The 24,247-nt window shown below is 38.1% G+C and overlaps 1 protein-coding gene across 2 annotated transcripts in view; it reads right to left on the bottom strand.

Moving 5' to 3' along the window:
- Nucleotides 1-5,805: 5,805 nt before the first annotated feature.
- tyw1 (tRNA-yW synthesizing protein 1 homolog (S. cerevisiae)) overlaps nucleotides 5,806-24,247 on the bottom strand; it is a 124,036-nt gene continuing 105,594 nt past the window's right edge. For both annotated transcript variants that reach the window (XM_056473438.1, XM_056473439.1), the window contains exon 16: nucleotides 5,806-7,118. In XM_056473438.1, coding sequence (XP_056329413.1) covers nucleotides 6,897-7,118 — 222 coding nt within the window. In that variant the 3' untranslated portion in view covers nucleotides 5,806-6,896. The remainder of the gene's footprint in view (nucleotides 7,119-24,247) is intronic.

The raw sequence follows: 24,247 nt of genomic DNA, 5'->3' as shown, positions 1-24,247 counted from the left end.
AATGGCAGATTAACCGGCTGCTGCTTCTCCAATTTGGTAGGTAATTAAATAAGAAAGAAATGTGGATGATGTCGAGATGATTGACAGGGCTCAACCGGCTCAACTAAGCAACATAATGATATGTTAACAAGGAAGTAGTATGTCCAAAGCTTGTATACTTTTCTGTCACACTCAAAAGTATTTACTTTTCCTTTACAAAAAAAGTACTTTTAGGGCATAGGAAGTATGTGAGTTGGGACAGAGCACAAGTTTTTCTTTAGTTTTTTTGGGGGGAAAACAATTTTTTTCCTTCCCTAAAACTAATTAAACACACATTACTGCTGACAAAAATATTTCAAATGTAACTTATTTCAACAACAAAGAAAGCAAACAAGCCTAATGGGCTACACATAGAAAATGATTAACATTAAATTGTCTTGCTGTGTTTATGCCTAACGCTGCATTGCAGTAAACCAGTTTAATTCTATTGAAAAGCAAAAGCAGAAAACTAAATGACATTTCATTTCATGGCTTTTCATTTAAATATTTATTTTCTTAGCTTTCTAATATCAAGTACACACAGCTGACTAAAATATTGCATGACATGACATTTTGTGTACACAAGCTTTGAAGTTCAATCAAAGTTGTGGCAGATGAAACATTTTAAACTTGAAAAGTCCCAAAGCCTAGCTGAAATGTTGAAATATGATGCAATAAACCAGGGCATCTTTGGAAGCCACGAAACCCTTGAAATCAGGTTTCAGATCTTCCATGTGCCTTGGACTGACTGAAGTTGTCAGTTTATCTGCTTGTTAAAACAACATATCAAAAACAATGCTTAGGGCCATTTCCTTTACTCTTCCTAGTTAGACAAAAATACAATTTTCCCCCTTCATTAAGCACAGGGTCTTGGATTTTGGTGCCTTTAAAATGTTCAGAGGACTGTTGGATTTAAGGCTTCAGAAACACTGGTAATGAGACTAGAGGCTCATGCTGTTCCAGTACAGCTCGTCTCTTATTACTCTTTCTGTCAAAGCCATTCAAAAAAGCCGAACTCAATTCAAAACAGGGAAATCCATTAGTAACAGAGGTTGAGTTATAGTCACCAGCAGCAGCAGCCTGAATGCTGATATCAAGGCACGAGGAATTCATGCTTTCATGTTGTTTATACCAAAATTTTGACCCGTCCATTTGAATGTTGCAGCAGAAATCGAGACTAATCAGACCAGGCAATCTTTTTATTTTCTGCTGTCCAGTTTTGTTGAGTCTGTGTGAACTGTGGCCTCAGTTTTCTGTTGTTATCTAGCATTGGTGTGCTCTTCTTCCTCTTTATCTTCTTCTGTTGGTCATCTGCCTCAAGGTTCGGAACATCAGAGATGCTCTTTCGCAATCTTTGATTGTAACAAGCGTTTATTTTGAGTTACTGTTGTCTTAATATCTGCTCAGTCTGACAGTCTTCTCTGACCTCTAGCATCAACAAGACATCTTCACCCACAGAACTACTGCTCACTAGATATTGTCTCTCAGACCATTCAAGAGATTGTGTTCCTGCTTGAACTTCAGCAGACCATTTTGACCACGAGGGTATTCCAGAAAGTGAACAAGCTCATCTTTCCTTTCCAAAAACAAAATCTTTCAGGGAACGCAAGTAGCCATAGCAACGTATGCTCTGAATAGGGCTCCGTTTCAGGGTTAGATATACAGTATTTACTGTATATGTGTGTTTCTTAAAATATGTTGTGTATTCTCTATAAAAGGCTATTTAAAAAACAAAAAAAAAGTTTGTAAGGTTGATCTATTTAGATTGGTGGGATCTGCATTCATTTTTGTCATTCCTTCATTTCATTATGTAATTAAAAAGGGAGTTTTATTACATTAGACAGACATCCCACTTTAAAACAATGTGGAAGCAATAGTTAAATTACCCTTCTATTCAATGTATAATTAGCATCTAACAAACAGTATATTTATCACAATGTCAAAAATCTAAAATTTAAGATCCAGATTTCAGCAGCACGGTGGTGCAGTGGGTAGCACAATCGTCTCACAGCAAGAAAGTCGCTGGTTCGAGCCCCGGCTGGTTCAGTTGGCATTTCTGTGTGGAGTTTGCATGTATTTGTGTGGGCTTCCTGCAGGTGCTCAAAAACGGTGGTACAGGTGAATTGGGTAGGCTAAATTGTCCGTAGTGTATGGATGTTTCCCAGTGATGGGTTACAGCTGGAAGGGCATCCGCTGCGTAAAACATATGCTGGATAAGTTGGCGGTTTAATTCCGCTGTGGCGACCCCAAATTAATAAAGGGACTAAGCCAAAAAGAAAATAAATAAATCAATGAAGAATCAATCCAGATTTTTTTAAAAATGTACCAATAGGGGGCGATAATAACTGTGAATGTAACCACTCTTAAACCAAAATAGAAGAAAAAAGATGCCATGCTGTTTTTCGGTGTCATTCCATGGTGGCTCATAGTTTTGGCGTTCTGCTGAGATTGTCTTTTGTGTTCATGGTTCAGTTGAATGAACATTGACTGAGTAATTTTGTAACTGACATAAATCGAGTAATGCCGTGGTCAAACTTTGTGCATGCAAAATTCTGTCATGCGATGCTGCGAAAAGGGGAAGGATTAAACAAGTTGATTAGACATCAAAAAAAGCGAGTGATTGGTCCATATTTTACATTTCTGTCCAGAGAGATCATGTTTTGATTTTTGGTTGGTCTCATGCAGTCACATGATGCAATTTCCCAGGTCAGAGTTCACCAAACTTGAACTTTCCAACACATCAAACTGGGAAACTTGTCACACAAGCTTGCGTTTCTGGTCTGCCACATTCGCTTGCATGTGAATGCGACCATTCTATGGGGTGGAAAGTTCACTGTGACCGTGGCTTTAGCAGGTTAAGGGTTAATCAACCCAGAGTTTGGCAGATGATAAGTTAATTTTCTTTTGTGCAATACACCCCATGTCTATAATGCCTAATCCTATGTAATTGGCTGATTAGATATTTGCATCAACATAAATTGAACAGGTGTTCTTAATAAAGTTGTAACGAACAAACATGACATATTTTTTGAATTTAGAGGGAAAAAACAGGCTTGTGAAGCATTGATATTTCAGTATGATTGAAATTGAAATTCTGTGAACTCCCTACGTGTAACACCTTACAGAGGAGGTGTTACAAAGTGACTAGTTATTGGAAAAAACGACAATTAAAAAACAATTGATTTTGGGACTTCCGATAGCAAACATTGTGAACTAGAAATGCAGTAAAATATACAAACAGTGGCATTACACTCTCAGAAACAGAGATGCAAAAATTGCAACCCAGGCTCATTCTGATTACGTACCCCTATGTACATCCTTGGAGAGAGCAAAATAAGTCCCAGGAGCTACGGTTTTGTTTTCGCAAATCAACCAGAGGCCGCTGTCAACTGACTGACTTACTGACCCCACCGACCGTCCACATTCCCTAAACCCAACCAATAGCATTTTCAAAAGCACCAATTGACCTGCCCACCCACTTCCCTAAACTCAACCAACTGTTTTCAAAAGCAATGCAGAAAAAGAAAAGCCCTCGCCTGATTTTTACCACATTCTCGCCCTGTTATTTACTTATTTATTTTTTAGCTTTGTTTTTGTCTTACCTGCTTTCTGGAACCTTTTTTCACCTGACTCAAACCCCGTTGTCACGGTCAACTCCACTCTGCATCTCAAGTCTGCCGTCGTACATGTCGAGCTACCGGACAAACTGGTAACATCGGAAAAATCGTCCATATAAGAAACGGAGTCATACTGCCCCGTAGTGTTTGTATTAAAGATTAAATGCAGCCATACGTAGCTCTGGCTACATAATTCGCGATTTCCATAAATGTATACAGGGCTACGTTTTCAGAATGAGCCTATGCTGAAAAACTGTCACCATGGTACATTTAGTACTTAAAAGGATCCATAATTGCACCATAAAGGTACTATTACCTAAAATGTAGTGAGAGTAAACTACTTCACCTTTTGGGTACTAATGTATGCTTTTAGGTTATCATTTTGAACTATTTATAAAAAATTTAAAAAAAATTTGAAAAGGTGGCACCCCAGTGACAGCTTATTTACATTTGTTACTGACAAATATACACTGTATGTATAGCATTCCATATATGTTATTGCAAAAGTCAAAAGACAACTTTAAGGAAATACCACAATTAAATTCTGAATAAAATGTCCACACTAGGAGGGGGAATAGTGTGTATTCAGGGTTTCTGCAAAATTCACAGTCAAATTTTTTAAATTTTTAAGACCATCATGAAGGAAATTTCAGACACATACAGGACTAAACACTAATGTTCTAATAGCCCTATTGAAAAAGATTTTTATTTGCCCAATTAAAACAATCTAATTAGTTAGTTCTTAGCCACATATTTTAAATGTGTCAAGACAAAGAAACCCTAGTAGTTAGTTTTTGAAAAAAATTAAAATGAAAATCTTTAAAAACTATAATAAGCTAATTGTAACAGACTGTCTAGATCAAGTGTATCCACCATATGGTCAATAAATACACAGAGAACTTTTAAACCAATGTTATTGTAAGGAAGATAATTAAACCATATTGGTAAACAGAGTAATAACAGAGTTTTGTTCAAAGTTTTTTTTTTTTTAAGATTTATTTTTGGCCTTTTTTGCCTTTATTAGATAGAACTGCATTGAGACAGGAAGCGAAGTTGGAGAGCAAGAGGGTGGGGGGGGGTGTAGGGTAGGGAAATGTCCTCGAGCCAGGATTCAAACTCGGGATGCTCTGACGTGCTACTGCACCATATGTCAGCACGCTAACCACTAGGCTATTGCGCCGGCGAAAGTTTTTTTTTTTTTTTTTTTTTTTTTTTTAGATAGATTGTTGGTGATTGTATGGATATGGGCCAGATTGGGTACCTTTGCATGGACCTAAGAAAAATAGGATCTGTTTAAAATGATTTAAGACCTACAAGCCAAAATTAAGTGATTTTAAGGCCTAATATTCAGTTTGTTTTTATTTAAGACATTACCACTTTGTAAGACCCCACAAACACCCTGATTCCCTGCGGGTGCTTAAACTGGCTGAAATGCATTAGAAAGACAGTATGTCACATTAGCCCAGATCATAATGGCACCATTTCACACCGGTGTGTAATGGCTTTTCTGTCACTTGTCACAGACCATTACACATCTCTCTGTTTCTGTTATGTTTAAACAACTTGGAGACAAGGCACTTTAAAAGGGTGGGATCAAAGGTCTACTTTAAACTTTGCTATATATCCGGTGAACTTTCAGCTGTAAGTGCTCTCAGAGGACACAGACTTGAGTTAATTTGTCAGAATCCAGAGATGAGAAATCATTGTGGACTAAAGGAAATAAGACTGCAGCTATTGTTAGCCATGCATTACGCCACAAAAGTGTAAAACATTATGTAATTTTGACAGACACAGTGGGTATGTATAAAGCCCTTCAGATGGCTGGGCAGTCCACTTGAACGGTTCATATTAATGAAGATTGTTTTTTCAGAAAATAAAAGAACACCAGACGAGTTCCTGAAAAGTGGATCATATTTACATTTTAGCATCATAGATATAAAGTAAGAATACCCCAACCTGACTTCAGAATAACCCAGCACTACCAGTTGATGCTCTATTTTGAGCAGAAGGACAGAAGCAGGGACGTACGCGTCTGTCTGATCTGGATATTATTCTCACCATGCTTTACCGAAGGCTGCAGATTTCAGCCACAGAGCTTAGAAAAAGCTGTGACCTAGTTCACTCAGCAACAAGCTTATTCCTTTCTCCTACAATAACATTCAAACTCCAGTAGAACAGCAGAAAAATAGCTTTAATAATAAGGCGACAAGCAACAAAAACATTTTTGAATAGCAACACACCTGTGTGCACATTAATAACATGATAACAATGCGCTTTGTAGACACATTTTGGATGCATTCACAATATCGTAACGCAACAAAGTAGAACAGCCACATTCTCCATAATATTTCTCAAGAAAAAACAAGGGTAAAGAATATTGTAGTGATGTTTGATTTATCAAAGTTCTGGACAAAAACCACAGATCCATGGTTCTCAACCATGTTCCTGGAGGACCACCAGCACTGCATGTCACACCCATTTTAGGTCTTTCAGTCTCTGCTAATGATTGATGATTTAAATCAGGTGTGTTTGTTTAAGGACACGTGGAAAATGTGCAGAGCTGGTGGTCCTGGAAGATGGTTGAGAAACACTGTCCTACATTTATAGGACTGAAAATACTAAACAGAGATGTAAACTGTAATTTTATATTGAATATTCTTGAGTGGTTGTTACTGTTATATTTATGGTGCAGTTCTGATTCCTAACTGCTTTCAGCTACTTCACGGGCTGACCTGTGTGAATCGTTCCATTCAAGGTCCCAGCTGACTCAACTGCCCTCTAAATGTCTACAAGAATGTACAAATCACAGTTTGAGGTGACATGTTATTAACGGAGGTAACTACAGTGATATTTTTCTTTTGTGGTTCTTTCCTCTTGTGCTCTCTAAATTTAGGCCCTAAGGTGATATGAGTAAATGAGGTCTTAAATTCAAGTTCCTTGGGTCTGCCGTCCTGTTACCAGAGCTATTAGATCAAGAGCTCAAAGTGAACAGGACTTGGAAATTGTTTATTACCATGGCCACAACCAAAAACAAAAGTTAACATTCATTAAAATGACATGAAAAAGAGCATCTGCAAGAGTGTACTTTAACATATACATGAATTTCATCCCTAAGGCAAGTATCAGAGCACAAAAGCAAACTTTGGATAAAATAATTAAAACATAAATCTCAATTGTGGACACCGTCAATTAGTTGATCTATCCCGAACATTAAAAATACACATTCCTATACAGACATAAACTAGGAAGGCAATGGTATTGTCAACACCCTGATATATCTTTGGTCTTGTTCTTTCTCTGGAAGCGTGTGTCTGTGGGGTCAAAACCCCTTTCTCCGGCCCCAAAAATGGCCCAGCTTGGGGTCTTCGCCATATAGTCCATTGCTGAGAAGTTCTTGGTGCCTCCGCTCTCCTCGTATTGCTGAATGAGCTCCTGAAAGCGCTCATAGTCAATCCACGTCCACCACTCCCCATCAACTTTGAACTGCAGACAGACAATAAAGAAAAGAGATAAGAATAAAAAAATAACTAACACAAGCATGAAAATTAGCCTCATTTCCACTGTCGGGCCAGTGCGAGCCAGGGCTTTTATCGGGCCGGGCCGTGCCAATAGCCTGGGAGCTTGAGAAGTGAGGTCGAAAGTGTTGCGTTTACACTGTCAGGCCAATAGCTTGCAGCACGGCATGCAAACCACACCCTCTAAACGTCCCCCGAAACAGACGTCACACAACCCGCCCAGTTCAGCGGGAATCAGGCAGATAAAGCACACCATCGCATCATTACGAAACTATTAAAATGAAACAAACAAATGACTCGTTACTTTACAGCATCACATTATATGTCTTTACGCATAAGCCTTTGTATTTTCACTCATTATATTTGTTTACTTGCTGAATGACTGTTGGCATTGTACATCGAGTGGTCTCGCTACTAACAGAGGGATGACCCAGCGCACCATCTATATATATAAATATAAAACCACACAATTTCTATGGTAATAACTCTGTATAAAACGTATTTTATAACATCGACGTTTCGGTAGACGCCATCAAACATTCAGCCCAAATGGTCCGGAGATACCTAAAACATATACATTTTTCCCTAGGCTATATGACACTTAATAGGTAATTCCCCTTTATTTAAGAGAATGATTGCATATTGCACATTTAAGGATGTTGCATATTATTCGGTTATCTTAAGTAAAGGAAACCTTTCAAGAGCAAGTAATAAAATATAGGCCAGCCTATATGGTTCAGCTCAGCAGCTGTCCACAATCCGCATCAGCTTCAAGAAAACAAAAATGTATCATTTGATTAAAGTAGGGTCAAATATTTTGGCATATGTCCACTGATTCTCCCCAAAGTAAAATAATTACGATTTAAAATATTAAATATCCTTCAAAACATTTTTAAATTCACGATTTAAAATATCAAATAACCTTCTAAGAGTTCGTTTTTAAGTTTTACTACATCATATAAAAACATAGAACACACGTTTCATGCACAAACACACCATTTAAACTTGACAAAAAACTCTGGACACCTGAAAGTTACTGGCTGCTGTGTCTATAATGTGGTGTAAAGATTATTATGCATTATTGAAACATCAAGGAGGACGCAGCAAAGAAATATCACTTATTAAATTAAAACTACTTTATTATTTAATGCAACACCCTTACATTTAAAATGGAAGCATAAGGACGATTATAAGCAAAAACCCCTAGCCTATAAGGTGTTTTATGGAATAGCATATCTTAAACTGACTAGCTATGTTTTTCTTTCCCTTATTTATTTATTTTTTGGCGTATGCGGCACGCCATCTTATCCACACTCGGGCAAACTCCGCCTCTTCTTTCACTCTGCCCAAAGCCCTAGCTGACCCTCTTTGGCCCAAGGTATTCGGCGGGCAAAAAAAAGGCCAGCTGCTGGCCATGAGGAAGCCCCGCTTTGGCCGAATCAGGCCCCGAAGTGACCGTGAAAACGCGACTGGCCCTAGCACGCTCACTTCAAGCGTAATAGTGGAAACGTGGCTATTGTAGTGAGACTAATTGACTGACAAGGTGTTCACATTGACTAATTAGGCCTGATTGTGTTTTTCCAAACATATTAACTTCCAACTAGGTAAATCTCGAGAAAATACATAGGGGCTTTTGAACTGGGTAGTTATAGGAACTAAGTCACCAGATAACAAAAGTTAACATTCTGTATTGTATTCACTGAAAACGTATTACTTCCCAGACCATTTTCTGATTATTTGCAGCTTCACCATGAACACTAAAGCACTGATCGACAGCAACATCAAGCTCTGCAGTCAATGAAATCAAAAAGAAGGACTGAATTGAAGTGACACACATTATCAAGGCTGAGAAAAGAACACAACCCTGTGGATAAAGGCAATGGGTAAATGCCTAAACATTAGCTTTCTGTATGTTTGTGATTTGTAGAACTTCAAAACACAGTACCGTGGCCATTTTGCATGCATTTGTCCAATCAGTGTATCAATGTGACTGTAGTTTCTATTGTCCTGCTCAGACTCCGCTCTGGAGGAGCTAATTTAGTTCCTCCAAAGGGAATTCCTAGAAATAAATCCTTCCCAGTTCGTATGGTGTTAACACGTCAAAAAGTAGATACCACCACCAACATTTCATGGAACTAGGACTTAGAATTATGTAAAAATCTCTCACCAGTGACACAGAGATAACAGAGAGCTGCCAACTTTCAGCCACAAGAGGACACTGACCATTAGTCACCTGGATGCAAGCGTGGCAATGCATGCAGCAAAAGTTCAGAAATGCTCTACTTTATGCAAACGTGAAGCGACTTTTTACAAGTGATTACCAATGGAAGTGAAGTCAGTGAAGAACATGTGATTCATCTGGTATAGTGGAGATACTGTTGCTTCATCCAGCCGCTGGTTCTTACTCTGCTCTCAATAGTACAACCATAAACAAATCACTCTTCAGATATTATATAGGAAACCTTATAAAGGCTTTAAAAAAAATCTACAAGGTTGTACTGTCTTCTTCCAGCTTGGCACTAGGGCTGTAGCCTGTGATGGGCATCAATTTTACTTAGTAAGAGTTGTGTTCTTTGACCAGTTCAATCAGTCCTGCTGAATGGTGACTCTCAAGCTTTGTTTCTATATGAAGGTGTAGACACAGTTTAGCTCTGCTTGTTTTCCCACCCTATACATTTAATCAATTTCCATCAGTGCCTCTAAACCATTCTTCAACAAAGGCGTAAAGAGTCCTAGTGGGGAGCTGCACTGATTACATTTCACACTGCACTGATGAGATGCTTTACTGTGATCCATGCTCAGCATGGTGATCCAATCAGCTATAGGCACCAGACTCCTGTTTCTTTCATCTCTTGACATACCCTTTCTTTCAAGACCAACTCATTGCCTTGAAATCAATTTACGTGTAGTGTATTTTTGCTCTGAGAAGGTCACTTGGGTATCTGATTGGGTTGCTAGAAGCTTGGGTCAAGGGAAGTGAAAGACATGTCTCAAAAGTAACTATAACCTGCTTTCTAGTCAAGACTTGAGGAACTACACCAGTAGCACAAGCAGCTTTGGTTAGTGCATTGTAGTTTCTGCCTCATTCCAGGGACAAACACTGTCCTTTAGACAGCAGATGTGGAGGACTATTTCCAGCAGCTAACAAAGCTGTCAGTAGATAAAGATGAGTATATAAGCTTGTGCACCACAACTGAGGGCGTACTCACACTATGTACAGTTGCCTTGAACCGTACCGAAGCACGCTTATTTCTCCTCCCCCAAAACCGCCTGCACTCACATTGCATCCGAGCCAGAGCACGCTCAAGTCATCAATGATGCGCTGGTCAGTTTAACAGGATAGGTAATAGGAGATTTGCTGAAGGTGCAGCTGTCGTGCAGTGAGGTGTTTGCATCTTTAATAATCTACAACAGTTTGCGTTCAATGAAAGGTAAGAATGATTAATATATCCATCCCTTAAAAGTCACGTCTCGTCTTCAGTTTCGGGCTCAGGCGCATTTTGCACTCACACTACAAGTGTACTGCGCCAAAGCCCAAGTGAACCTCTTCCAACCGGGCCAGGGCCGATCAACTGAACAAGGTTACAGCCCCCTTTAAGTGCATATGATCCTTGCCCTTGTGGCATTTGACCTCAGTTTAGCTGCTTACCTGAAGCCTCCTGCAGGCAGGCTCTAATGCTCTCTGCAGTCAGTCTGTAAGTCCTAAAGCAGTTTGCGTCCTCTGGGAAACGTTCTTCCTCAGCTGCATGCTTTTATTACAAAGTAATTTGCTGAGTTGAATCACTCTGCACCCTTCTTACAGATACTCAGCAGTCAGAAGATGAAGTCCCATGAGGCCCAACTTATCTGCCCGGGAAGGCCACTGATACATCCCCTACCACTTTTAAGATTTGTCCCCTGCTTGTCATAACACACTACTGTAGGTTCAGCTCAGCATTCTCCTATCTTACTCACATGTGGAAACTACTGATGGGGAGCGACTAAAAATATAATTGCTGCTAGCTTGTTTACGCTTGTTACAGCTGAACAAGCTGACTGAGCAATAATCAAAACCACTTATCTCTTCTTAATAGAGTTGGGAAGTCAAGTTAATTTTTAACAAGAACGATTTGCTTTAAAAGAGCAAAACAAGGTGGGTCTGTTTTTAATCCATTCATTCTAAATTACTTCAGTACAAGAACATTTCAGCATGTCTACAATAAAATGTATAGTTTGAAAAAAGTTTGAGGTGTGATAAATAAGCTAATTAAATACAACACTGGCCAATACCATTAAAAAAGATTAATTGTGTTTGCACCAAGCGGCAACATCCCGCTCTTCCTCGTGAAGCCAATACGGAAGTAACTAAAACTGCAATTCATCGACTCGCCTTTGGGGGCTGGCTCCAGGAACTCCAAATGTTCACTGACTGCAATGCTAATTTGGCCAATTTTACAGCTGATAAATTTATGTTTACAGCCTAATACAAAAGATGGTTTTGATGCATATAGCTAATATTACACTTCATGACAACTGTGAGGGGGTGATTTTTCTTATAACTCATCCGTTTTGTTTTTATTGAGTTATATTAAGTCTGCATAATTAAGGGCGGGGCCACTTGAGTGACACTTAGGTCTCGCTGGTCACTGTCATGTCATTGCAGCTGATTAGCCGCTGAACTCGGCATATATGTCGTATTTTTGTTTTGTTTTATGTGGCTGTACACAGTCACACAGCCTTTTGGGATTATTTCCTACAATTATCAGATAATATGGCATGCCGTGTGCACTTAATTGTGCTCACAAACCATTCAAGTTGCCTCCATTTCCCAGGTGAGTGAAATTATATACTTATATACCAGCTCTATAAATGTATTTGTTTTATTTAAGATCATTTATAATTTTCTTTAGACCTGTAATGCACTCCAAAATCTGACAGATGGATTAGCTGTAGGCTCTAGAACGGTCATCTGAAACGTTGTCACACAGTGTTATGCCTGGATTTTCGTAAATAGTTTTGCATTTACTAACATGGACAATATTTTAAGTGTTTGGAAGTAATTTGCGTTTTCCTCCTGTAGGAGGAAACGTCATAATAACAATGCTTAGTGGCTCAATGTATTACAACAGTGTTTTTAAAAGAATAAACACTTTATTGATATAGTACACAACCAAGCACATGAGGTCAGAACACAAACAAGACGCAGGTAATGAAGTATTAAGCGTTTCTCCCAAAGAAAAGCCTGTCTAAGCAAAATGCTTGCAGGCATCTGTAGCTCCGCCTCTTTGCCTATATTTGGTCATCCCCGGTCGGTGCGATGACGCACAAACAAACATGCAGCTTCATTTGCGCTCTTTAGAAACCTATGGGTAATATTTTTTACAGTCTATAGTTTGCTCCAGATAAATATCCCCAAAAGCAGTTAAACTATAAATTTTGAACTTCTTGCTTGGCAAGCAAGTTTCAAATTAAATTCACAACGCAGCCCAAGATGGAGACAGACAGTGATAGTGAACTTTAGATGCTGTATATGTGAGTGGGAAACTGGCAGCACTTTTATTTTTGCAGTGCAAGATTATCCACTTTTGCCATGCCAACAGATGGCCATGCCATTGAGAAAGTGCACTTTAGGGTCCCATTCATTTGTAAAATTGCTTCTGCACAGCTAACTGGGAGCACTAAGCATATGAAGTCACTATGCCAGTGAGATTTTGGGATGCCACATCACCCAACAGATTGCAGCCTCTCTTTCATTCCCTAAACGCTATAAACATCCCCCAAAATTAATGATGCTCTGTTCTGTACGGTGTGCTTTGGGGCTTCTACAGTCTGGTGCAGTTACTGTGAGACTGCTGAGACTTAAAAGTTTAAACGGGTAATCTTGTTTACGAATTAATGAATGTTCATAAGGCCAGCTAAGGCTTTTGAAAAATGCAATATGCTTCAAGGCTACATCTCTTATAAGTGGTGTATGCTAAGGCAAGCATCTCTATACCCATTGCTCTTTCTCAGGGCTGAAAAAAACATAAGTATTAAACTTTAGTGCATAATTTGTCCCACACAGCTTGGGCTAAAGCCAGGACATGCTCAAAAAACAAACAAACAGACAGTGTTATCTTCTTGTGTCAGATGCGTCTGGGTCAAAAAGCTTCTCTTGAACAAACCAAAAGGATTATAAGCAACTGCAAGCTACCATGCGTGTTCTGCACCTTCATGTAGGGATTTAACTGTCTACATCAGCAGGTATCAATAGTAAACATTTGGCTTTCAAAAAGGGAAATAAGCCCAGCTGGAGTTGATGTGTGCAAAAACTAGCCCAACAGACTTGAGGCATCGGTCATTGTTGAGACCAATAGCAACACTGTTCTGCTTGCTGAGAACATTTGGTTCTTTAACAATCAGGATGTTAAAAGAAAGTCCCAAACACATTTTGAAAGAGCGATCCAGATCATATCTAAAGTCCTGAATATCACGGGACTATGTAGTTTCTTAAAGGCCATGCTCATCCTCAAAATGACCAAGCGGCAACCCTGCATCCTCACATTTTAAAAAACTGAGCTTATTCTTCATGTAGAACTCTTGTTAAATTGAAACGCTTGTTTAACGCTGCTTTACATGCGTTAAATACTGAAAATTCAGCTCAAGGGAATTAGAAAATAGTGCAAGAAGGAAGACTTTGAGGACGAAGCAGATGAAACTTTATGAGAATATAAGCTGCCACCTTTCACACAGAGAAGAGCTGTAAATTCGTTCAGAGGATTTTACCTCGTCAAGATCATTGCGAATAAAGGGTGAATGTTTGCAACCCTGAAATGAAAAAAAAAAAAAATGATTGCGACTGCTAAACAAAGTCAATGCAATGAAATGCTGTCAGTGGCTTTCCAAGGTCCAATGTGAAAAATGGCTTCTTATTACAGGAACAATGGGTCTTTTTAGCACCCTCATGAGTCATGGTCAAGCTGAACAGAGGGTTAGAGAGAGAGAGAGAGTCCCTGTGTGGTCAGGGGTGATGTGTTGAGGAATGAATTTTCACATCAAATTCAATGTCTTTTCTTATAGATGTCTGTCAGAGGCAACGCAAAGAAAATCCTTTAGCATGCATAAGGCAAGGACAACAAGCCTTGCAGTGGAAGGCACAGCAGCTCAGTGAAGGAGTGATGGAGATCGACTTTATCATCATTTGAATTTTGGGAAAATGACAATGTGATGCCCAATTTGTTGCCCAAAATGTGAATTTTTTATCTTCTATAATAAGAGAAGCCACTGTGCGCATTTTATCTAATTTAAAGAGCCCCTATTTTGGGCTTTTGAAAATTACCTTCCATGCAGTGTATAACACAGCTCTAAGTGAAGTGAAATATCCTTAAATCTGTAAGTGTGCCATGTTTAAAACTATTGATTCATTTATAAAAGAGTCGACTCATAGTGGTTTGAATTAATCACCACTGTAACGAGTCTTTAGCCTGTCAGCATGATGTTGTTGCGGAACTCAAACCCCTCCCATTTTTCACATGCAGACCCAGGAAAATTTCACCCCCCCCCCGGCCCCGCCCACAAACCCTGTACAAAGAAAAAGAGGAAGACAAACACTGTAGCAGACCCCTGTTTGAATCATGTTGCGTAGATGCTGTGCTCTGAAGCGTGAGGGAAAATTTGTGTTATTTTCCCTATCCAAAGATGAGGCTGTGAAGAGTCAGTGGTTGACGTTTATTTTTGCAAAAATACCTCATCATTATAGCCCCAGCCTTGAGCTGTGTTCCCCTCATTTTTCTAACGAGTGCTTCAGCAATCTACATGCTTACAATGGGGGATTCATCCACTGTTTGTTAAAGCTAGGATCAGAAATGACTATTAATGTGTGGGACTTTGTCAGAGCTGACAGGAACTTTACAGTACACAGTTCATGGATCAGTTTCTTTCTCCATTTCACAAGTGTAAGTAAGTGTGATTAAAATGGCTGCCTCCTTGTTTTCTCTAGCTTGCAAATTATGTATTTAATTGTGTTTTGTTACTTGAACCACTTGTACTGTATCTGGTAACTCCTTATATTCTCATATCGCGTCTAAAGGCACGATGAAAACACAACGCGTGCCTCTTTGTTTATGGATTAAAATGCATTTGTGAGCTCGCAAGCCACTGCCATTTGTCACTGCTATGGCCACCGTCAGCTGTTCCTACCTTCCCACACATGTGTGGAAGTCAAGTTTCAAAATAGTTCAACTTTTGCCACTGTGTAGATTAATACTGAATGTGTGCCATGGTTACAGAGCAATATGCTGGTGTTAAACTGCATTGCTTTAATGTACTCCTGCATTGGGCTCACACATATTTTCTACACTCTGACTACTTCAAAATTGTTAATAAGCTGTTGTGGGCATTTTTCTCCATCTCGCGCTGAATGTAGTCGACCAATCACAACAGACTGGGTCATCTGACCAATCAGCTCAGATTAGCTTCGCGCTAATGAGGGGTTTGAGAACAAGTGAATCGCTAAACGAATCATTTGGGGGTCATTGGGATAATTAGGTAAAAATAAATGCATATTAAAAGACAATGAAAGTGTTTTTTGACCTTGCCTGCATATCAGACTGTTGTTGGAGACTTCAAAACCATCTTTAATAAATTACTTGTGCTTCAGAAGACGAAGACAAATTGCAACGAACGTGTGGTGGCTTCTGGAGGTGCATGACCACTTTTTGGGAACACAACTCCTCAAGAAAGTTCTGAGAGGTAATAATATTGAATCACTTTAATGACTTTGGCTGAGGGATTTATTAAAATCACCAAAAAACAAAGTTGGCCCATTGTTTCTGTTGATTTGGCCCACCATCCTATCTGAGAAGAGAATGAGAATGATAGAGAGGGTTGAGGGGGTTATTGCTAGGCTAAAAAGCAAACTGAAACTAAATTAGCTTCAATTAAATGTTGTAAATGAGTCTGAGTTTTTAAAATGTAAATACTTTCACTTGACATATAGAGGACTACGCATTAGACATCAGCGAGCAAATCAAGATTAGTGTCACTCCATTCTGTTATAAATGAAATTGGCTTTGTTTTTACTGTAATAAGTTCATTATAAAATGTAAGCAAAAAACATACTGTATTAGTTAATATAAAGCAAAAGGTTTATAGTTATTTTTAAATGTTATTAAATAAATTATGAAATTACTCATGGCAACTGTAATTACCTTCGCCTCAATCAAGTTTGGTTTTTGGCCCAATTCATAAGAAAAAGTTTGGGCACCCCTGATCTATTAAAACAAAAATCACACAACTTTTTTGATAAGCATGCTGGAATTTATTCGGCAAATGCTTTCTATCACAGTTTATGCTGTTTTTTTTTTTAATCTTTTTTAAGTTTAAGTTTATCTTAGTTGTGCGAAAATGTCTGCATATCTTAATGTGTACATAAAGCATTCATGTTGCAATATTCCAAAAATGTGCATTTAAAATTGTCAGATGTAAATGAGCTTCATTCTTGAGTTTCATTCTATGCAACTACACACTTAGTAGGATAAAAGGTGCAGCACAATTTACTGAAGCATCTTCAACAGCCATTCAAGGCATAAAGAGGAATTATGCACAATCTATGAATAATGTAATTGGCTCGTAAGGACAGAAGGGCTGAAGTGCCCGTATGGCACTAATCTTCATCCAACAAACCACACACCTCAAAGAAGAGAGTTCTTCATTAGTCTTTTGTTGGCATTATCATTGTATTGGCACTCTACTCTCACAGGACTCACATCCAGCCTCATTGGCTTCCCACCAACAAAACTCTTCACCCTGTTTCCAAACAGCTTAAGATGAGGTGCTGGCGGACTGAGCACCCTCTCACGTCTGCGTGAGCTTGAGTGGAGGTTGCTTAGACGACTCACACAGACTATGACTTTGCACTACTGCAGCTCATTAATAGCTGTCATGATGTAGATCTGCACTGTGAGACAGGAAATGAATGAAACTGCTTTTAAGGAAGTAAAGAGGTGGACATGTACAATTGCAGCCGCTTTTGAACATAACAGAACTGAATCTGAATAAATGAACGGGATATTTTTAAATCAAGATGATAAATGGGGAACGTGCTGTTTTTTTACTGTAAAGCAAGTAAGGTCCAAAATCTCCACATTCAGAAACAACATGAAGTTATTCGACAGATGTTAAATGTTTTTATGCACACATGGTGCAACATAACAGTCAGTCATCTAATGGCAAGAAACAGACACCAAAAATGTTTGGTGTCAAATTTAATGATTATTCTATTACTGCCCTACTATTGCACAATATTTCAGGCTATTTTAAAGCTTCAAGAAACCCTGGAGTACTTTAAGATGTTAACAGATTTGTGTGTGTTGAGCATCAGTTAAGACAATGTTAGCACCTGCCAGCTTTAATTGTGAGGAAACCTGGATAATTTTGAGCTTTTGTCAGCTAATTTCATCTTCCGGGTTTAAAATAACTTTTGGGGCGGGATCAAAATCGGTGACGTAGCGCAAAACTGCAAGTGGAGTGATGACACGTCGGTTACTCGTTATTATTCATAGCAGAGTTTTTTTTATCCAATGAGAAGAGCCTGCTTCTTAATTATTCATGAGCGCACATGCTTTCCGGAAGCAGACCTGCCAAGCTGGGAGACCTAATGACTCGGTGGTACACAGGTCGTATGTGTTTGTTTCCATGATCCACAGGGTTTTTTGCATGTTTTACCCCATGATGCTGTCAGGGCTAATACAGCAAAGCTGTTGGTTTGCAGCAAGCATTTTTGTCGGGAGAGCTGTATGAGAATTTGTGAATGGCAGACTTTGTCTTTTATCAGTGGAGTTGGTTACCGTCAGGTTACCATTGAGACACATCGCCTTTATCCGTGCTGCTGTGTTCACACATTTTTAAAATCATTCCAGATTACCAGCAGGGTAAATGGTTGAAATAGACAGGGCAAGAGACTGCATTGCTACCCACTGTGTCTGCATTCAGACCCGGGGATTCAGGAGGAGAGAAGTCCTCCTCATTTATAGTGTTTATATAAACACGATTACCTTTATAATGATAGAACTAATTGTGGTTATGTGTATATGCAATTACGAATGACAAATGTAGCAGGACATTAAATTACTTACAGTTTATTCCTTTGCATTTTAACTTTGTAAACTATAAAATCACAGGGCTCCTCATGGTTTTTCTCATTTTTTTGAGCCAACTGACAGTTCGCTCCACTCTTCTTCCCCTGCACTTTTGGCCACGCCCACTCCCCCCTCTGCCCGCAGCGCTCCACGCCCATCTCGGAGCATTTTTTAAAAAAATTCTGAGGTAGACTTGAACTGAAAAAGGGGGTTTCGTGGTCCTTTAAGAAGAAAAAAAAACATTATTAAAGTTATTTAGAGTTAAGATTATTTAAAGTCTGCATGAAATCAAAATTCACAAAGTTTATTTTGCTAGCGCACATTCTGTCTTAAGGTGAACAATTAATCAGTTTGTTTTGGGAATCTTTAATCTAAATCTAACCATTTGCTTGAGCAGTTCTTCTCTGATGTCAGATTGAGCAAAATATGCTTAGCCACGCCCATCCAACCATTAGTTTAAAACTCCACCCCCTAATCAATATTACGTTTCAGTAGGAGACACGTCATCATACTAGGGTTGTGCGATTAATTGAAATCGTATCAAACTCGTGATTTGAACATGCGCAATTTCTAAATCGCCTTACAGCACAATTTTCCCGCAGTATGTTGTTTGAACCAATCATAACGCAGCGCGCCTAAACAGAGCGTAAGAACAGGAGATTGAGCTTAATGACAAACAGCTTGCATAAATAGGGATGATGAGTTCAGCACAGGAGGACTTGGTGCCAAAAAAGTCAACATCAGTGGTGTGGGATTACTTTGGATGCAGGAAAGATGATGCATCGCAGAACCAGGTAATTTGTAAGACCTGACAGTCACGTTGCATCTAAAAGTGCGTGGAAGGCACGGCACTTCCTTCAGCATTTTTAACGTGCTTTGTGCTCACGCTCCTTTGTCATTAGCTATGTTTCGATCCAAAGATGCGAATAAAATTTATGTGCAAAACTGGAATCACGTAAAAGAATAAAGCAGCATTTCCATCCAACGAGTCAAAGAGAACAAAATCGTCACTTCCTGGCGCCAAATATCAACAGTAAAAACGGAATTTACTGTGGTAGGAGAAGCTGCATGAATCTTTTCCTTATTTAATAAATGACTTAAACCCTTGAAGACAGTATGCCGGATGCACAATGAACGCATGGTGGCCTTTGGAGGAGTGAGAGGCAGAGCGCAGATGCTCTTGATTATTCTGGAGGTAATCAATAATATAACAACACTAATACTGAAATGGTTAAGGCATTTTAACATTACCAAAAACAACACTTGAGGTGTTTTACAGTGTGCTCAGCCTGCTGGTTTATGCATTTACACACATATTCATCATCACATGATCTCTTATAAGAAAATCACATGACCTTTTTTAATGCTCATACTGGATTTTGTTCGGTAAAAGTGTTTCCATAATAGTTTATGCACATATTTTCTCATGGCACAAAAAGTTTATCCTACTCATTTTATGCACGTATGTTTTTATGTGCATTTTCAAAAGTTATGCGCATCTTGGCTGTAACAGCATTTTGCTCTGAGCCGGTATCTCTGTAAGAGTAACAATGATGCATGAGTCTGTTTTGAAACCTTTTCTTATTGTTTATTTTTATCACATCTTGTGCCGTCAAATCAGTGAAATAGCTCCATTGCTATTCAATAGCACCCATCACCACATACAAACTCATGGTCTGAAAATTGTTTCCTCTTCTCTTACTCCACCACCTACCACCACCTTAGCAGCCTTAAATCCCGATATTCATCAACATAATAAAAGTCTTCATTCACAAAATCAAAAACAACAAAGCCAATAATCAAACATGAATAATATACAAAAAGCAAATACTCAAACCTGAAAACAAAAATGTTCGATTGTAAACTTGATAATAATCAAATCATCGAATCAACCTATTCAATTCAAACATAATAATAGAAGAAAATGGCTTCAACATTGACATTTCTTTTGACCTATTTTTATACACATGTCCAAAATGCACATAAAAATAGGTGGATGGAAACATAGCTATTGTTAGTCGACCATCAACCATTTGTCTCAGAGGATGACAAACTAACAAAACATTGCTGCAGTTCTGATACAAGTTTTATTTATGGAGAAAATTAAAAAGCTCTGGGTGTTTGGGTGTTTTGTGTTTGTCTGAGGTAATTAGTCTACAAAAATGTGTATATTCAAAGTACTGTATGAAGCTGATCGGTCAGATCTTGTTCCTGTACGTGACCCCTGGTGCAGCATTTTGAAAAGTTTACATGTTTTCAACTTGGTGCGCCTGGAATACATGCACGCGTCACCCCCAATATACACACACAAGCCGCTTGCCTTCATTGGAAATAACAAACTTGTGCGCACAAAAGACACGGCAGCAACACAGAGGTCTATAATATATGCATGGCAAAAGAAAATCTGTGGACATGTAGAAAAAACACGCAACTAGATACATGGTCAAGCAGAATATCGCAGCCTTAAGTTTGAAGGCGCCCACACATTCACATACACACACAGTAGTCTGTTTATTTGTTTTCGCCATAGGTCTGTTCTAGAGGCAATTTGTTACACCTCTACTACGTGATTTTTTTTTTTTGCCTAATGACTATTTTAGAGACATGTTACAGGTCTTCGATAAGAATCTAATTGTTTTCCTTTGGAATAATTTTTCAGATTTACACTGTAAAACATCTGTGTGTCAAAATCGTGATTAAAATCGAAATCGCAATATTGTTCGAGAAAATCGTGATCATGTTTCTTTTGCCCATATCGCACAGCCCTACATCGTACTGGAAAAAACTTTCAGCAACTGCAGTTCAAATGAACTTTAATGTAATTACTCATCTAAAAATAATTATTAAAATAATAAGTGATAATCGTGATGCTTTAAAACAAGCCAAGTTGAGAAGAGTTTATTTTACATTGTCTCTTAAGCTTAAACATTTTGGACCCCACTGACTTTCATAAGAAGTACAAAAGCAGTTGAAACGTTTTTTGAAAATATCTTATTTTTTTCCACAGATAACGGAAGTTTCATTTTTGGATGAGCTCCAGTATTCCACCCAACCAAATGACAATTTTTAAGCAGAAGAAAAACAGATGGCTTTATGTCTTTAGTAAGGAAAACTAAACCTTGTGAAAGACTCAACATAAAATCCCATGCAGGAATATATGGTTCTTGATTTCCGAATACAAACAGCAAATCATAAAAGGATATTGAAGCGCCATATAACACTTGCACATAAATATGTTTTTTGTTTGTGAGAGAAGAGCGCTGGTAAGGGCTCGCTGCCCACGCAAACCATTAGAGAGGCTGTCACAAGAAAAACCAATGTAAAACAAGAGAGGCTGTGAGAATGACTAGCGGTGTGTCAGGAGACGGCATGAAAACACAGGAAGCAAGGTTTAACCCTTCTTCACCTGGATGGCAGTTTAATGCAGGAACCCATATAATGGCTGCTTTCAATGACATTAACAGAAATGACAATGGCATCTTTTATGTAACTGTTTTATAGGGGTGTCTGTTAATATAAATTGATAAATAAATATAATAATCCGTTGATACATTAACCCCTAAACCCTCCAGCATTTTACCCATGGTATGCTAAGCCATTAGTTAAAGGAATCTAGAAATGCTAATGTATTTATTTTTAATAAAAAGAACTGGTATATGAATGATAAACACAAGTTATGCTGTATAATTAATGAATATTTCTTGCTGTAAAATATACTTGTTCACTGCTGCTCTTATAGTTGTGTAAATTGCTTCCTTGTCCTCATTTGTAAGTCGCTTTGGATAAAAGCGTCTGCTAAATGACAATGTAAATGTAAATGAATATTCATTTTAGCATGACTGTGTAAATGGTTATCTAACTACAGAACTTACTGAAATAGTACAGCCTTTATCTTGGCCAGTGTTTTCAATCATGTTGGTCAACAGATCTGTTTTTAAGCTCCTGTTTTGAAACAGCGCTTGACACAGCATTTTGATAGATAATATCTTGAAGATCACTGCATTTGTTAGGATGTAACGATTCACCTAACTTACGATTCAATATACGATTCACGATACTAATCTCAGCATTTAGTCACGATTTTTTTTTTTATTATTTGGGATAAATTTGAGGTAAACAAGAACCCTTTCATTTTCTCTCTCCTTTTTTTTTTTTTTTTACAAAATAAAATCTTTTCTGCAATAACTAAATTGGGATTTTAAAATACAATGCAAATAAAAAAGGGAATAATACAACTAAATAAAACTCTTAATTATAAACAAACTAAAACTTTGACTGCACAGCTACATTACAGTGGTAATGTACATTACTATACACCCTTCTCTTTCAGTCTGAAAAACATCTTCACTCTTTCATATGAAAACACTGATGCACCATGTGATCTCCGTAATGTTAGCACTCGTCAAAGCATGCGGAGCTGCCAATCCTCCCGTCAGCGTGGTTTGGCCTTTTAATAGCTTTTTGCATATAGACGTCTGTGACAGTGGTTTTTCACTGTGCTGAATCATATTCTTTTAATGTTAGTAAGTGTCTTTTTGCAGTATTTGCACACAGTCTGTGTTGGTCTGGCGCACCTCACCACTGTCATTTTAGTCTGCCACCCCACCCCGCCGCTGATGTGCAGGTAAAGCGAGTTTGTGCCTGTAAACACCCCCTCTGTTCAAAACATGTATTGCAATTCATTCAACATTTCTACCAGTTTGAATCGTCACATATTTGAATCGATTTTCAACCAACTCACGGTCAATCATTATATCTCTATGCGTTTGTCTTATGTATAAACAAATGTATGCCCCTGAGCAATAAACTATACACAGTTGAAGTCAGAATTATTAGCCCCCCTTTGATTTTTTTTTCTTTTTTAAATATTTCCCAAATGATGTTTAACAGAGCAAGGAAATTAACACAGTATTTCTGATAATATTTTTTCTTCTGGAGAAAGTCTTATTCATGTTATTTCGGCTAGAATCAAAGCAGTTAACCATCGTTATACAATAACTTGCCTAATTACCCTAACTTGCCTAGTTAACCTAATTAACCTAGTTAAAACTTTAAATATCACTTAGCACATAGAAAAATATCTAGTCAAATATTATTTACTGTCATCATAGCAAAGATAAAAGAAATCAGTTATTAGAAATGAGTTATTAAAACTATTATGTTTAGAAATGGCTAATAATTCTGACTTCAACTGCATGTGATCCTTTTTATGGCTTTTTGTTGTGTAATGCAGTGTTGCCAGATATTTCTACAAATATCAAAGTATATAATAAAGAAACAAATCTTGTGTTTTACAAATTGGATATAGAATTGACAAGCACAACATTCATCTTCCCACTTTATTAATGTCCTAAGTATTTTATTAACGAATTAAGTCACATTAAGTATTAAAAACATATACAACTATGTATAATATCAGGGTATATGCAGGAATCCTAAAGGTAATTTCACTCTTTTAAGACTACCACTTAAAGTTCTAATCAGTATCAAACCTTTAACTTAATAAACAGTTGCTAATAAACAGTTGTAGTTAAACGAATCAATGGAGCACAACCATGCAACAGAACTCGGATAAGCTCGGAAGAAACAACGCTTGAATAAATAAACTACGTGGTTGTTTTCAGCGACAGGCTTCAGCTACTGTTTAAACTCGTGTTTCTCCAACCAGGAGTACGCAAGCTTACATTTTTCCATTTTGCCATCTGCGTTTGTCGCAAATTACATGACATCACCTGGATGGAGGAGTTTGGCTGGACGCACCTCGGCCAGAACCAATCGTGTGGATCGAGCACACCGTTGTTATTATTAGGAGGAAAATAAACATATTTATGTTTTTTTTGAGTCAAACACTTTAGACAACGCTTGAACAAAATTTAAGACCTCGTAAAAAATGATATTAAGACTTTTAAAAACCTTTTAAGGGCCTTAATTTTCTCATAATTGATTTATCAACTTTTAATACTTTTTAAGACCCTGCGGACACCCTGAATATAACACTTAT

Source organism: Danio aesculapii, chromosome 15 (genome assembly GCF_903798145.1).
Source record: "Danio aesculapii chromosome 15, fDanAes4.1, whole genome shotgun sequence".
Classification (NCBI taxonomy): domain Eukaryota; kingdom Metazoa; phylum Chordata; class Actinopteri; order Cypriniformes; family Danionidae; genus Danio; species Danio aesculapii.
The sequence above is the reverse complement of the archived record's forward strand: the minus strand, read 5'-3'. Positions and strand labels throughout refer to the sequence as shown.